Source organism: Rattus rattus, chromosome 1 (assembly GCF_011064425.1).
Source record: "Rattus rattus isolate New Zealand chromosome 1, Rrattus_CSIRO_v1, whole genome shotgun sequence".
In the NCBI taxonomy this organism is placed as follows: domain Eukaryota; kingdom Metazoa; phylum Chordata; class Mammalia; order Rodentia; family Muridae; genus Rattus; species Rattus rattus.
This window is the reverse complement of record NC_046154.1, coordinates 53,418,543-53,433,882: the sequence shown is the minus strand read 5'-3', so window position 1 is coordinate 53,433,882 and position 15,340 is coordinate 53,418,543. Positions and strand designations below refer to the sequence as shown.

The 15,340-nt window shown below is 43.7% G+C and overlaps 1 protein-coding gene across 1 annotated transcript in view; it reads left to right on the top strand.

Moving 5' to 3' along the window:
- The window catches only part of Raver2 (ribonucleoprotein, PTB binding 2), an 80,243-nt gene that overhangs the window by 38,108 nt on the left and 26,795 nt on the right, over positions 1 to 15,340 (top strand). Inside the window, exon 4 of the mRNA XM_032901774.1 lies at positions 3,281 to 3,472. Within this exon, the coding sequence (XP_032757665.1) occupies positions 3,281 to 3,472 (192 nt within the window). The remainder of the gene's footprint in view (positions 1 to 3,280; positions 3,473 to 15,340) is intronic.

The window sequence follows — 15,340 nt, the reverse complement described above, 5'->3', positions numbered from 1 at the left end:
TTTGTTTTTAGACCTGTGAAACCCCTCATGTAATTCATATTGCATCCTTATATTTTACATAGTTGAGAAATCCTGTTTATATACCTTTGAACTCATGTTTTTAGAGTTCTTTCCCACAGCCTTAAGGGCTGTCCTGAAGGTCACAGTATTAACTATTTTGCTAAGGTCATTAGATACACCTTCATCACCCAGACTTGAGCTGTCTCTGATTATCATAGAGTCATTAACCTTGGCACAGAGGTCATTCCCCAGTAACCTTAGCAGGGAGAATATTTCCTAAAGGAGGAACATAAAGTAAATTATGTTCATTATTATATAAACAAGTCTTATGCCTAGCAACCATCAGCACTTGTGGAGGCCCATGACCAGCTGGACCTCTGCTCCAGGGGTGAGAACAGTGTTACCTGTACCTTCTGTATGGCTATGCAGGACTCAGCACTCCAGTTTTGTAAGTGAGAGTGACAAGTGAACAAATGTTTGCCAGTCCTCTATGAAGAGTGACTTACTGGAGAATATTGAACTGGGATAAAGGTTAAGATGAACGCCCATTTCTGTCTGGATGGGATTGTGATGGAGGAGGCATGCAGAGAAGATCCTGGCTGTACGGGTGAGGATTTCCAAGCACCTTATCACAGTCAATGCATTCTAATAACTGCACAGAGACCTGCTGTGTGACACCTCACCTTGCAGCTCTCTGACAGCAACAGACCAGTTCTGTTTCCTTCATGTCCTCCTTTTTACCCCCTCCCTTCACGTCCATGCTTCCTGTCTTAACTCCCTCCCTTTTCTCCTTCTCTCCCAGCAGTTGTCAAATTCTCATATTGCAGTGAAATTTTGGAGTTGGATTGTGCATGTGTATGTATATAATGCACAAGTGTATGTTTAAATGGATAAATACAATTATATGCATTTGTTATACCTAGCATGATGCTGTGCAATGTGCACACATAGAAGGGAGCCTAAAGCCAGCCAACTGACCAAGCATTATCTCACAGAGCCATCTTCTGTGATGGGAACACTCCCTATCCACACTCAGAGTGCCTTAGGAACATAGTGTATTGTTAATTGTGATGGAGCATATTTTGTGTTAGATCTCCCGAACTTAGGTTTTCCTATCAACCTTAAATTTTATACCTTGTAACAAACCTTTCTACTGGTGACTCCATTGTCCACTGCTGAACGCCATCTGCTCCCTACTTTCTAGAAGATTGTCCTTTCCAGATTCTGCACATGCGAGTGAGATTGGGTGGCTGTATGCATATTTTAGAGTTTAGTATGAATGGCTCCATCTTGCTTTTTCTCACATCGTTGTTCTTCCCATCCCAGTAGTGAAGCATTAAAGACTTTTATTAAATTACAATATTCTGTGACAAACCTTTGACCCACCCTTCTCAGTTACTGGAAGCAGATTGGTCTAGTGATGTCCCGATATTATTGAATACCAAGATTTACATAGTGCTGTCATCCTGTGTCTATCCTTAAATCTCCATGGCGTATCAGAACACACGTGAGGGGCAGAGCCATGATCTGAGCTGAGAGCCCAAGAGTCAGTGGGAACCTTACACATCACTTTGTCAAGCTATACAGTGGTAAACTCTGTTTCTACTATTCTGATGAGTGACCCTTAGCTCCTGCTAAAATGCTTCAAAAGAATGGAAACTACTTTGTGTAGTTCTGGTATTGAGCTGAGTGTCCACTCCAACCCTGCTGATGTAGTTTTAAAGAGATTTGTTTAGGAGGCCTTCGGGTGGAATGCTTTAGGTAAGAGTGAATGTCATCTCACTGAAACAACTTCAGGAGTGATTTTAAAGCTTTAGACATATATTAAAGTGGCATCTCCATGGCTCCTTACCCATGGGTCTGTCACGTTCAAGCTCTTGTCCCTGGTAAGCTATCAGAGGGTGCCCTGGCTGGAGACACACTCTCTTGCAGTCAAGGGACCAGAGGGACAGCTGGCTTCAGCAGCTCTGATCTGAAGATCTGGTTTCAATTATAGGAGGAATTGAGTTCTTAAAGGAATACTTGGAAGAGGTAGGTATTTTTCCTTTGCCCTACACATTTGGAAAAAGCTTTTTGGAGAAAAATACAATTTAGGAGAGTTTAAAGGAGTAAAGATCTTGAAGGGGAGAGAAATGGAAACTTGGCCTAAGTAAAACAGTGAAGTAAAAGTTACACTGTTTGTGTGTTTGTTTGAGACAGGGTTTTCTCTGTGTAGCCCTGGATGTCCTGGGACTCACAGATGTGCATCTGCCTCTGCCTCCCAAGTGCTGAGATTAAAGGTGTGCACCACCACCACCCAACAAAAGTTAAGCTTTTAAGGTAGACAAACAAAAAACTATGAAGGACTCAGAAAGCATTCATTTGTAATGTTAACATGAGCTATAAAACCCACATAATAGGGTTGTGTGTTTGTGACTTCTTAAAGATGCAAGCTGATTTTTGTCACCACTGTCACCTTGGAGTGTGTATTAAGATCCATCAGATGTGTTTGAATCTTGGAACCGTGTGGTAGTGATGTATTCCTTCTTCCCTCTGCTCTTCATGCAAGCCTGTAGAGCCAGGACTTTACTGTCATCCTGCACACTCCTGCCTGCAGGTGGGTGACAGAAGGAGGCCCAGGTCCATGTGTGGCAGCTCGTTAGCCCATACTCTAAAGGGAAGGCTGTGTGCTGCCAGTGATAGAGCGTCAAACCGAAGCATGGCTTTCATAAATAAGACTTATTTTAGGGGGTTGGGGATTTAGCTCAGTGGTAGAGCGCTTGCTTAGCAAGCGCAAGGCCCTGGGTTCGGTCCCCAGCTCTGAAAAAAAAAAGAAAAAAAAAAAAAAAAAAGACTTATTTTTTGGTTTGACCGGATTCCTGGGATTTGCTTAATGTGTTGAACTAGAAGTTGACCGTGGCTCCGCCCACCTCTCTTCATTTGCTGGCACCATTTGTCATTGGTGTATAAATAATCAGTGTTTCATTACTCACGAATCTGGTGTCATGCTTTGGAGAAAGCTTTAATATAATTATTTACCTGTTTACCTTTTTCTGTTAATTGATAATTGCGTATGTTTCTTAACTAGGAGATTATTGACTGTTAAATTAGAAGAAGAAAATAATTGGATCGAAATCCTTATCTTCGAGAACAACTGTGTCTAAGCCCGTTGGAGAAGAAATTTAATATTGTCGCCGGTACAGGCTGAGGGCCTAGCTGTTGAAGTTGGAAACGATTACTGTAAACAAATGATCATAAATTAATTTCCAAATCTCCTTTTTAATGTGCTGTGTGGTATCAGCTTGCGCAGGATGAAGGAAGTCACGGTGGTGGCTTTGCAGTGGTTGAATATAGCACAGCGGAGCACGCTGAGGAGGTCCAGCAGGTGGCAGATGGCATCACCATCAAGGGGAGCCAAGTTCAACTGTCCTTCTGTGCCCCAGGAGCACCAGGGCGAAGCACTCTCGCAGCCCTCATAGCGGCTCAGCGCGCGGTGAGTGGCTGCTTAGACAATCGGAAGACTATCGTGGCCTTCCAAGTCTAGATACAGTTAGTAGTCATTCCCTGGGCTATTGTAGTTTCCATACGCTGAAGACATTCATGTTTTTAAACCATAAGTGTATTGTTTAAAAAGCTGGCCAAGCGGTATAAGTCAAACCAAGCCAGAAGTTGAGAGAGCGAGAGAGGATTTATGAAAATGTAGTCATCTCGGGTAATTTTTGTGTGTGAGGTTTATGTGCAGATGTGCAAGTAATGTATGTGTTTACATGTGGAAGCCCAAGGCTGTGCCAGGGTTTTCTTGATCTCTCTCCACTTTATTTATGGAGGCAAGGCTTTCACTGAATCCAGAGCTCACCCATTCCAGCAAGTCTAGCAGCCTGCCCTGGGGCTCCCTGGGTGCTTCCCAAGTGCTGGGAGTACTGTCGGCAATCACAGCTGCCTAGCTTTTACAGCCTCCCAGAAGTGGGACCCAGGCTTTGGTCTTTATACCCTAGGTACTTTACCTCCCCAGCCACTATCCACAGTCATTTTTGAAAGAATTTCATTCAGCAAACATTTTAGTCTTAGAGCTTTAAGTCTCAAGTGCCATGCTGGTTATCCCTAGACGTTTTCAGAACATAGATTCCTACAGTGTAGTATTCAGCTTCCAAGCAGAGGAAGATGTCCGCCTCTTTTCTGTTCACCTGGCGACAGACACTTGCCCCTTTCCTGTGACTTGTTCTAGCTGGAAGGCCCCTTAGATAGGGACTATGCCTTCACCGTTTTCATGTCAGCCCAGTACGTATTTGATGGTTCAGTGAAGGAAGCGGGGAGGCATACGCTTTCGAGAGGACCAGGACAAACTTCATGATGAAGATGACATTTGAGTGTGGCATTAAGGAACGGGTGAGGCGCTGACATGTGTTGATGGGGGTGGAGGATAGGATTGCCAAGGGAACACAGTTTTCGTGTGAGACGGAATCCTATTAAAATTATTCATTGTTTATCTGAACTCCGGGTTTCACTGAACATCCTGTGTTCTTCATTAAATCTGGTGACCCAAAGGAGGCAGGCTGAGTAGTCACTGGAAGCCGAGCTGGGTTAAATGTTTGGAGAGCGAGCTAAGTGGTCAGGTTGAACCATGAGTGGAGAGCTATGGCCAGGTGGTAGGTTGATGCTAAAGTTAAGGCTGTGGCGCGTAGTCAGAGGACTTAGGTTGAATTTGGCATAGGGAACTCACAAGGTGTATAAACGACAGAGCTACAGGTGACAGTCAGGCCATGGGAAAGCCAGCCCTAAGTAGATGAGCAGGAAAGCAGAGGAGGTGGTCTGGGCCTGGGTGGGGGTGGGGGCAGCTGTTGCCCTCCACCCCTATTATTACTCTGAGTTCACCTCTGACCCTGGATCCTTTGTCTCTCTGTTTCCAGAGTTAGCATCCTTGGCTGCTTACTCTCAAAGGTCACTACTTTAGCCATTTCTTCGCTGTCGTCAGTTTCGTTTCCTCTGCTCACCTTGTAACCCAATTGGAATTGCAGAGTTTACAATTCTCAACCAGTCTAGTCCCTGACGGCTAAGGTCGGGGCACTGCTTCTTCTTAGATGTGTCTTGGTGCCCCTGAAAGTGAGTAGCATATGGCGTCCCTGACCCCCACAGGCCTTAGCTTGCCTGTCATCCTTTGTTTCCTGCTTTCTCCTGCAGCCATTAAAACTTGTCCTTGTGCCTTGTGCCTGCTCTTGTCTCTGTGAGATGGTCGTGGTGCCTGTGAAGATCAGGTATCACAGTCAGGCATCCATCTTTTTTCCCTTCACTACTAACTTCCTTTTCAGCATGCACAAGCTCTTACTCAGTGCCCAGGATGTATGCGTAAAGAATGTCCCTTTCCTGTTCAGAGGAGGAGCCATGCCTCCTCTCGGTCATGCCGGGCTCCTGGCAGTGTCCCCAGCTGGGGGCTCCTGACCCTCTGTCTCTCCCTAGCTTTGCCTGTTAAACTAGTCCCTTCCCAGCTGCCATAAGTATCTTGTGTTTCTCTTGGGGGAGAACATTAGATAGTGGCTTTACAACCACTGTGACGTTAACAGGGCCCCTTGGCCCAGTTCCTAATCTTCCATCTGCTCTCCACCGCATGCACATAGTGTCCACCTCCTCCTTCAAGTAAGTTGCTCTCACGAAGAGATTTCTGTGTGAGTATATGTGTTCATATTTGTCCACATGTGTGCATGTGTGTAGAGGCCAAAGGTCAACATTAGCTGTCTTCCTCAATCCTCAGTCACTCTCTACCTTATTTTTGAGACAGGATCTCTCACTGAACCTGGACCCTGCCTATTGAGCTAGACTGCCTGGCCAGCAAGCCCCTGTGGGTGACGCTGGCTGGCTTCCTCCTTCCCAGCACTGGGGTTACAGGTGTATGCCATCGTTCCTAGTCTTTTCTGGTCCTCATGCTTACATGACAGGCACTTTCTTGCCCAGGCCACCTTCCCAGCCCCAACAGCCATTTCTACTATGCAGATCTGTTAAGTGATCTGCAGTGTTGGACTGTGAGATCTGTAATATTTAAAACCTCTTCGACCGTGAATCCTGCCAGGCCTGAGTTTTCCTGTCTGTTCTTGCCTGAGTTGGTCGTGCCCTTGAAGGTTGATATCAGTGGGTTCTGAACTCAGTTCGTGTTCTCTCTCTCTCTCTCTCTCTCTCTCTCTCTCTCTCTCTCTCTCTCTCTCTCTCTCTCTCTCTCTTCCCCTCATGGACTCCCATTTCCTCAGTTACTACTCACTAATGGTAAATTCTGTGCCTGTGTTGGTGGATCAGTAAACCTGTGTCTCCAGGGACAGGAACGAACTGAGACAGCTTCTGCCACTATATTAAGTCAACAGCCCAGCCTTAGCATATTTTTTTTTTTTTTTTTGAGCTGGGGACCGAACCCAGGGCCTTACGCTTGCTAGGCAAGCACTCTACCACTGAGCTAAATCCCCAACTCCAGCCTTAGCATTTCTAAAGGAAGTCGCTTTCCTCTTAATGCTCACTTTTCAGTGCTGTCATAACCAGATATGGTTATTATGGTGCACCACAGACCCGGCTATTCGTCTCTGGCCTCCCTCCTCACCTCCAGTACAGCTGTCCCTATTCACCCGCGAGATCAGGGTGATACCCCCCACAGTTCCTATGCCATTAACTTCCTGTCTTCTAGCCCATGGGGCACACATGTGATCCCTTTTTCCTTAGCCTGGGTCACATCACTCTCCCTTCTTGTCCATGAGTGGTGAATCTTGGAGTGGTGCATGAGACCTTCATAAGCAGGTAGCAAGGACAGCGAGGAAGCTTTGATTTTTGTTTTTTTTTAAACTTTAAAAGCAAGTTGTTAAGAAAAGTGCATTTTATGGGCTCTTGGTATGTTTTTTTTTTTTAAATCAAGTTTCTGAAATTAGAAATTTGAAGAAAAAAACACAAGCAGGCAAAGTTTTTCTGCAACAATTCAGATAACCGTGTGACTTATCCTCGAGTTGACTGACACGATGTCTTATTTTGCTTTCTGTTGCTGTGATAAACTCCGTGACTTGAAGAAGAAAGGGCGTCTTTGGTATAGCCTTCGTCTGTCACTGAGGAAGTGGGCAGGGACTCGAGCAGGACCCCGGAGGCAGGCTCTGAAGTCGAGGCATACATCGTGCTGCTTGCTGACTTGCTGTCTGTGGCTTACTCAGCCCGCTTTCTTATCCACTCAGGACCCGCAGCCCAGAGGTGGTTACTGCCCACAGTGGGCCGGACCATCCCTCATAAATCACTAATCGAGAAAATGCCCTACACACTTGCCCACGGGCCCAAGAGAAGGAGGTGTTTTCTTAACTGAGGCTCCTCCTCTCAGAAGATTCCACATTGTATCAAGCCGAAGGAAAAAGCACACAGGTGGTAAATTACAATTGATAGATTTGTTTCATGGAAGGCATCCTTTTAGTTAAAAAAATTTTAGTGTAAAAAAATAATTGGTTTCACTATGACATTTCACACACACATGCCGTTGTGCCTTGATCACCTTCAATACCTGTCCATGTCCTCTCCATGTGTCCCCACACAGTTCTCTCTGCCTTCATCTCATTCCATCATGTGTGTTTAAATCTAGGTCTCCGTATTTGGAGTATTCCAAATACTCCAACGTGCAGTGTTCTTTCTTTGTCCCCTCTGCCCCTCCTCTCTTCCTTCAGTGTACCCCTCCCATGGTCCACCTCTACTCACTCCATGTTTTCGATATAACCATCATTGGTCACCCCCACCCCCGGCACAGACATTGTTCAATTTGATTTATTAATATTTTTATAGGACATGGCTTTGGAGATGTGCTCAGAAGAGGCAGGCACTTAATTTTGAAAACATGATCACTACTTAATTTTGGAATTGAGACAAGACTAACCTCACTGTCATTCGATGGCTTCCGCATCTTCTCTCTAGTTCAGGATCAGCCTGTATAATGCAGGACTGTCTACTTGGAGAAGCTGAGTGTGTCTCTGCGAGGCCCACTGCAGAGGGCTCCTGGATGACCTCTGAGTGCTGTCTGTGGAGATTCTGTTTCCATGTTTGTTTCTGTGGTGCCAGTGACTGCTACATGAGACCATCTCTCCTGGTTACGTGTGATATGTTCAGACCATGACGTCTTAGCACTTTAAGATGTTGCGTACCTTCTTCATTTTCACTCTGTGTAGTTCGTGTTTTCTGTTTTCTCTTCAGCAGCCTCAGGAAAGAGTTTTCTATTTTGTCCTTTTCGAAATACCAGCTTTTGTTTTCTCGTTGTTCCTCAGATTTTCCTCTTTTGCTCATTTCTGCCTTTATATTTTTCTCATTTCTGCTTTGCATTTTTACTCTCCCCTTTTTGTTGATGGTGGGGGTGGTGAGGCTAATTTCTTTCCATCCTTCTTGATGTCAACACTTAATTCTTATTTTCTGGGTTTGTTTGGTGCTGGGACTTGACCTCAGGGTCTAATGTTTGGTAGGTAGGTACTCTGCCACTGAGTTACATCTCAAGCCCCTAGTCTTTTCTCTTTTTAACGATTTATTTATATGAGTACACTGTAGCTGTCTTCAGACATGCCAAAAAAGAGCATCAGATCCCATTACAGATGGTTGTGAGGCACCATGTGGTTGCTGGGAATTGAACTCAGGACCTCTGGAAAAGCAATCAGTGCTCTTAACTGCTGAGTCATCTCTCCACCCCTCCTCCCTTTTAAAATCTTATTTTATGTTAAGTACATTTATAGGCCAGCATTGGGGAGGCTAAAACAAAAGAATTGTCATGAGTGAGGGCCAACCTGGACTACATAGTGAGCTCCTAACAAGCTAGGGCTGTAGAACAAAGCTGTCTCAAAAAAACAAAACAAAACAAAACAAAACAAAAATCCACCCCAAAAAAACCCCACAATAAATAAATAATACATTATGGGTTTACTTCTAACAAATATTATATTTATGTGTCACAAATTTTGAGGTATGGATTTTCAATTTTTGTAGTTTTTTAAATTAAAACATTAATTTACTTTATCACATGACAGTTTTGTCCTCTTGTATGTATGTGCCCCACGTCCATTGCCTGGTCCCCGAGGATGCCAGAAGAGGGAGTCACCATCTGGGTGGGAATCAAACCTCATCCTCTGGGAGAGCAGCCAGTGCTCTTAACCACTAAACCATACCTCCCTATTTGAGTTTTTAATTAGCAAGAAGAAACTGTTTGTGACAAATATTTTCAAGTGTGTGTACCATCATACTTTGTTCTTATTTGCCCCTGTGAGCCCTCTTCTTTTCTGACTGACTCTGCTTCCTCCCCCAAATTGTCACTCGTGTGTGTGTGTGTGTGTGTGTGTGTGTGTGTGTGTGTGTGATGTGTGTGTGTGGTGTGATGTGTGTGTGTGGCATGTGTGATGTGTGTGTGTGGTGTGTGCTGTGTGTGTGTGTGCTGTGTGTGTGTGTGCTGTGTGTGTGTGTGCTGTGTGTGTGTGTGACATGTGTGATGTGATGTGTGTGTGGCATGTGTGATGTGTGTGGTATGTGTGTATGGTTTTTGTAGTTCTTTATGGATTATAGATATCACTTGTCTAATATGTTAAAAGCACTCCCTGTTCTGAGAAACATCTAATCATTTTCGTGGCTGTTTCCTTAATCTTGCAGGAGCTTTTGAACTCAGTGCAATCTTATCTTACGTGTCCATTCTGGGAGCTCTGTTAATTCCTTTCCAGAAACTTCTTTCCTATGTCTATTTTGTATTTTCTCTTTTTTCCCCTAGCAGTTTCAGGTCTTACATTAAGGCTTTCCGTCCATTTTGAGTTGTTTTTGTGCTTACTGAGAGAGAAGGGCCCAGCTTCATTCTTTTGCACGTTGATACCCAGTTTTCCCAACACCATTTGTAAGGAACTGTCTTTTTCTCCGTATGTTTTCAAAAGCCTTCTTGGAGATAAGGGCTGTAACCCCTGGGCTGGTTTCTGGATTGTCTACTCCGTTCTCTTGGTTTGTGGCCTGTTAGATGCCAGTGCTGAGATGTGTAGCTTTGGTTACTGAGATGAGCCATTGTGATGCTTCCAGCACTGCGGCTTCTGCTTCTGGCCACTTTGTCATTTTGCATCTTTTCTACTTCCTTATGAATTTTATGGTGATTTTTCTTCTCTAATTCCGTGAAGAATGCCATCAGGATTTCGATGGGGTTAGCCCTGAGTGTGTAGGTTGTTTCTAGTAACATGCTTACTTTCACATAAGTAATTCCTCCAGTCCACGAGCATGGAAGGTCTGTATCTCCTAGTGTCTTCAGTTTCTTTCTCTGTTGTCTTACAGTTTCAACTTGAGGTTCATTCCTGGGTGTTTTTAAAGGTATTTTTAACAGCATTTATTTCCTGATTTCTTTCTTGGCAAGTTCGTTACTGATACATTAAGGTACAGATTTATATGTGTTGCACTTGGCTAAAGGCACATATAGTTCTTTGCTAAGTATCTGGAGGCTCCTAAAGAATAGAAACTGTACATACAAATAAGAATACCTTAGCTCCATCCTTTCGTATTTGAATCACTTTCATTTCTTGTTGCTTTAGCTAAGACTTTGCACACTCTGCTTAAGAGAGAGTGGACAGCCTATTCTCCTGGTTTCAGAGGAAATGCTTGTGGATGGTTTTCCATGGTTAGTGTAGAGGCTATGGGTTTCTCATATAGCCCCTTACTATGGCATAGCACATCCCTACTGTTTCCCTAGTGTCTTTGGGGCTTTCTTTTATCATTGGGATGCAGACCTGTGACTGAGGCCTTTCCTGGGTCAATTGAATAGTGATGAGATTTCTGTCCTAAGGCATAGTTATGCAGGCTGTATTATATTTCTGGATTTGCATATGTTGAACCATCCATGCATCCCTGGAGTGAAGCCATCTCTGTCACGGTGTATGATATTCTTAATGTGTTCTTGAATTTGGATTGAAGATATTTTTATTGAGTTTTTATACCTGTGTTCTTTCAGGAAATGAGTCAGGACTTGTGTTGTTTTTCCCTTCCTTGGTTTTGGTATCAGGTTAATGCTGACCTTAGGAGAGTTAGGTAGTGGTCTCGCTCACTCTGCTTCATGGGACATTGAGGAACACTGGTGTCAGCTGGCTTGGTGGGCTTGAGCAGTCACTCTAGTGGTAGGTTTTTCTTTGTTAGGAGACTTTATATTACTACTTGAGCCTTATTGTTTCATTATCTTTCTCTGCTATTCATATCTTACTGGTTTTCCTATTGATCATAGGTGTCTAGGAATTTATGTTTCCTACAATTGCCATTTTTAAAAATATAAAATTCAGGGGTTGGGGATTTGGCTCAGTGGTAGAGTGCTTGCCTAGGAAGCGCAAGGCCCTGGGTTCGGTCCCCAGCTCCGAAAAAAAGAATTAAAAAAAATATATATAAAATTCAAAAATATTCTTTTATGATGCTCTGTATTTCCTTGTACTCATTTACAATGAAATTGTAAATCTTTACCTCCAGGTGTATTAATTGGGCCTTTTCCCTCTCATTAATTCAGGTTAATTCGGGTTAATTATTTCAGGTAATCATACTTTTTCAAAGAACCTACTCTTTGGTACCTGTCATTCCTTCAGCTCCTAATTAATGAAGTTCATTCATTAATTTCTGCCCTGATCACATTCCTGTGATCTACTGCTTTGGGGTTTGCCTTGTTTGGTTTTTTCTAAGACATTGAGGCACATAATCCTACCAACTGATTGGGACACAAGATCCTGTCTGATCTGTTATTTTTCAGTGTAAAGACTTGTAACTACACATTTTTCTAGCTGTAGCCCAAGAGCTCTGGTAAATCATGTTTTTATTTTTATTATTATTATTTTTAGAAACTTAAAATTTCCTTTCTGGTTTTTGTCATTGACCAGGCTCCTTTATTCAAGATGTCCAGTCTCCAGGTGTTGGTGTAGTCTCTTACTACTGATGTCTTGCTTCATTTTACTATGATTTAAGATACAAGAGGTTGTTCCAGTTCATTTGTATTTGTCAACAATGGCCTTATGGCCCAGAATGTGATCAGTTTTGGAGAACACTTTATGGACTCCTGAGAAGATAGCAGCTTTGGCCACTCTGTAGTTTCGTTAAGTCTATTTGGTCTGTGGTGTAGTTTAACTCTGGAATTTCTTCTTTGTTGACTTTTCAGTTTGAATGCCCTATCTAAAGAGTAGGATACTAAATAACACAGTTATTCTACCAGGCCCTATCTGACCTTTAATGAAATTGGGGGCCCCAGGGTATGATGCATGGGTATTTGCAATTGTCTTCATGAATTGTTGATTTTATTAGTACGTAATGACCTTCTTTTTTTTTTTTTTTTGGTTCTTTTTTCGGAGCTGGGGACCCGAACCCAGGGCCTTCGCTTCCCTAGGCAAGTGCTCTACCACTGAGCTAAATCCCCAACCCCGTAATGACCTTCTTTATCTATTTTTATTTGGTTTCCAGTGTATTTATCAGACAATCCAATAACTGCTGGTTCATTTTCTACTTGTTTTGCTTCAGCCTTTGACTCCTAGTCTGTTGGTGTCTTTGCCAGGGAGGTGTGTTTCTTGGTGATGACAGCTAGTTGAATTTTGTTTTTCTTCCGGTCAGCTAATCTGTATGTCTTTAAGATGAGTTGAGGGCATTTACTTACACTCTAGGTTAGTGTTGAGGATGTAATTGTGTTGGTTGGGTTATTGTTCATTTCTTTCTCCCTGTGAATATTACAGTTTGCTTAGCTTACTTGTGTTGGGATGAGACCTTCCTTCCTAACTCTGTACATCTTCTCTCATGAAATTTATCTTTTCCTGAACTCTCATGATTGAGGCTTTCTCTTCAATGTTATAGGGTTCCTTTAAATACCCTCCACAGGGCTAGCTGGATGACATCCCTCGATCTTGACAAACTCGAATTTTTTTTCTCTTTGGAGTAGTCTTCCCCCCCCCTTCATTTTATTTATATGATTACACTGTTGCTGTCTTCAGACACACCAGAAGAGGGCATCAGATCTCATTACAGATGGTTGTGAGCCACCATGTGGTTGCTGGGAATTGAACTCAGGACCTTTGGATGAACAATCGGTGCTCTTAACCACTGAGCCATCTCCCAGCCCCCAGAGTCTGTCTTTTTTTTAATCTTGACATTTCTTCTTCACATGGTCAGCTTTGAACCTGCCATACGGCTGTAGTTTGCGCTTGTCTTGGGTTGTCCTTATTTGTCAGTTTTTAAAAGGTGCCAGTTGTTGCACTATTGGTTGACAGTTTGTTCTCTATGTTCAGTCCGTGAAATTGCTTATTCCGTGCTTTCCTGTCAGCCTTCTGCTCTCCACAGCTGTCTTCCAGGGCTCTTCCCCATCTGGGAACTGTGGCAGGAGGGCTTCAGGCTCCCTTACTTGCACTCTTCCAGGCCCCAGGGCCGCTCGGTTTTAAACAGTAGATTAGCTCTCACGGTGGCACTTGGGGAACTTCATGGCAAAGTCACTGTGTCAGCATGACAGGCAGCTGGAATTTAAGGCTTCGATACCATCGGGGCCTGTCCTGTGGGTAGGACTGCGGCTCTCTTTTCACTTGGGCCTCCTGTCTTACCTGTTGATGAGGTTTCTGCTTCGCCTCTGCTGCTGGGAGCCATGGGGCTGAAGCTGTACTGAGCGTGGCTGTCTTTCTTCCCTTTTTGCCCTGTCCTGTCTCTCTGCACTCTTCAAAAGAGCCTGTCTTTTTCTTACCTTGGCATTTCTTCTTCACATGGTCAGCTTCTAGCCTACCATATTGCCATAGATTTTCAAGTTAATTTTCTCTTGGTGATTTTTGATTGTTCATGATTGGGAAACAACCTGTGTATTGACGTGGAGATAAGGTAACGTTGCGAGCTTTGTGTATTGTTATGTGGCCAATTTCTCTCGCATGTGCCATTCATGCTTGGAAATGGCTCAGACACTGTGCCCGATGGCTATAAAGTCGTGTGTGCACACACGTGTGTGGGAATACACTACTTCTCTACCTTTTTTCTTTTCCTCATTTCTTTATCATTGTCATCTGTTAGTGTCCTAGAATCTTTTCTCTGTAATGGACAGTTTTTCTATTTCTACCTATTCTGTAGTTGCTGCTCCAGATTTTGCAGTGTGTTCTTGATAGCCATCTGTTGGAGGCACACTGGTCGCTTTATCAGTACATGTGCCTTTGAAAGGACCCCTTTCTGATGTTACCCTGGCTTCAGCTTTCTTTGGCTTATGTTTGCCGTCCCTTCATCTCAGCCTTTCTGTGTATTTTTTTTTTAATGTGTGTGTCTGATAGCTAACATTTAAAAAAATCATATATGGAAGTCCATGTCTTTTTATGGGTAAATTTAAAGCATCTTTTAATGTGTGCTCTGACTTTTGTCCAGTTGGTGTTCTACGTATCTTATTTCCTTATGCTTTTTTTTTGACTAACCATTTTGCCTTTTTCCCATATTTCTAACTATTGGAACTGTCTTCTGCTGTGCGTTTTGTCTTCTCATTTTTCTTTTTCTTTTCTTCGTTGTGTTTGTTTCAAGATGGTCTCACCAGGTAGCCTTCATTGTCCAGGAGCTCACTATTTAGACCAGGCTGACCAGAAACGTAGAGACCCACCTGCTTCTGACTCCTTGGTGCTGGGATTGAAGGTGTGCACCTAACACCTGACAGTTTTTTTCATTTTTAAAAATTATGTGTACCATGGGTGTTTTGTCTGATTTACGGCTGTGCACCACATGCATGCAGTGCTCATGGAGGCCAGAAGACGGGGTCAAGTCCTCTGGAACTAGAGTTGCAGACTGTTGTGAGCTGTCACGTAGGTGCTAGGGCTTGAAGCCCGGTCTTCTGGAAGAGTAGCAGCTAATGTTAACTGCAGTCATCTCTCCAGCCCCTTATCTTTTAAGAGTGGGGTTGGGGAAGCAAGCACACCCTTGTGCCACAGTGTGCAGTGGAGGTCATAGGTCAACTTTTTCCAAGGTCATTTCTCTTTCCACCTTGCTTGAGGCAAAGCCTCCTTTACTGTGCTGTGCATTCTGGGCTGGGCGGCCTATACATTCTGGCTGATTCTCCTGTCCCTACCTCTCACCTCTGCTGGGTGTGCCTTACAGATGCATACATGCCTCTGCATTTGGAGTTTTATGTAGGCTCTGGGGTTTAAACTCAGATCTTCAGGGGTTGTGGCAAGTGTGTTTACTGGGGAAACCGTCCTCCTAGGCTGCGTTTTATCTCTTTCCTACTGGTAATTGTTCCTAACTCATCAATACCCTTTCCATTCTTAGCACCCTGTCTTTGCACTTAGCTCACCCCCCCCCACACACACCTTTCTGTTTCCTCCTTCCTACCCACTCCATGGGAGTTAGTCCCAGTCCCTTACTTTAGAATTGCCCTGAATCATCTGTTTCCTGGGCC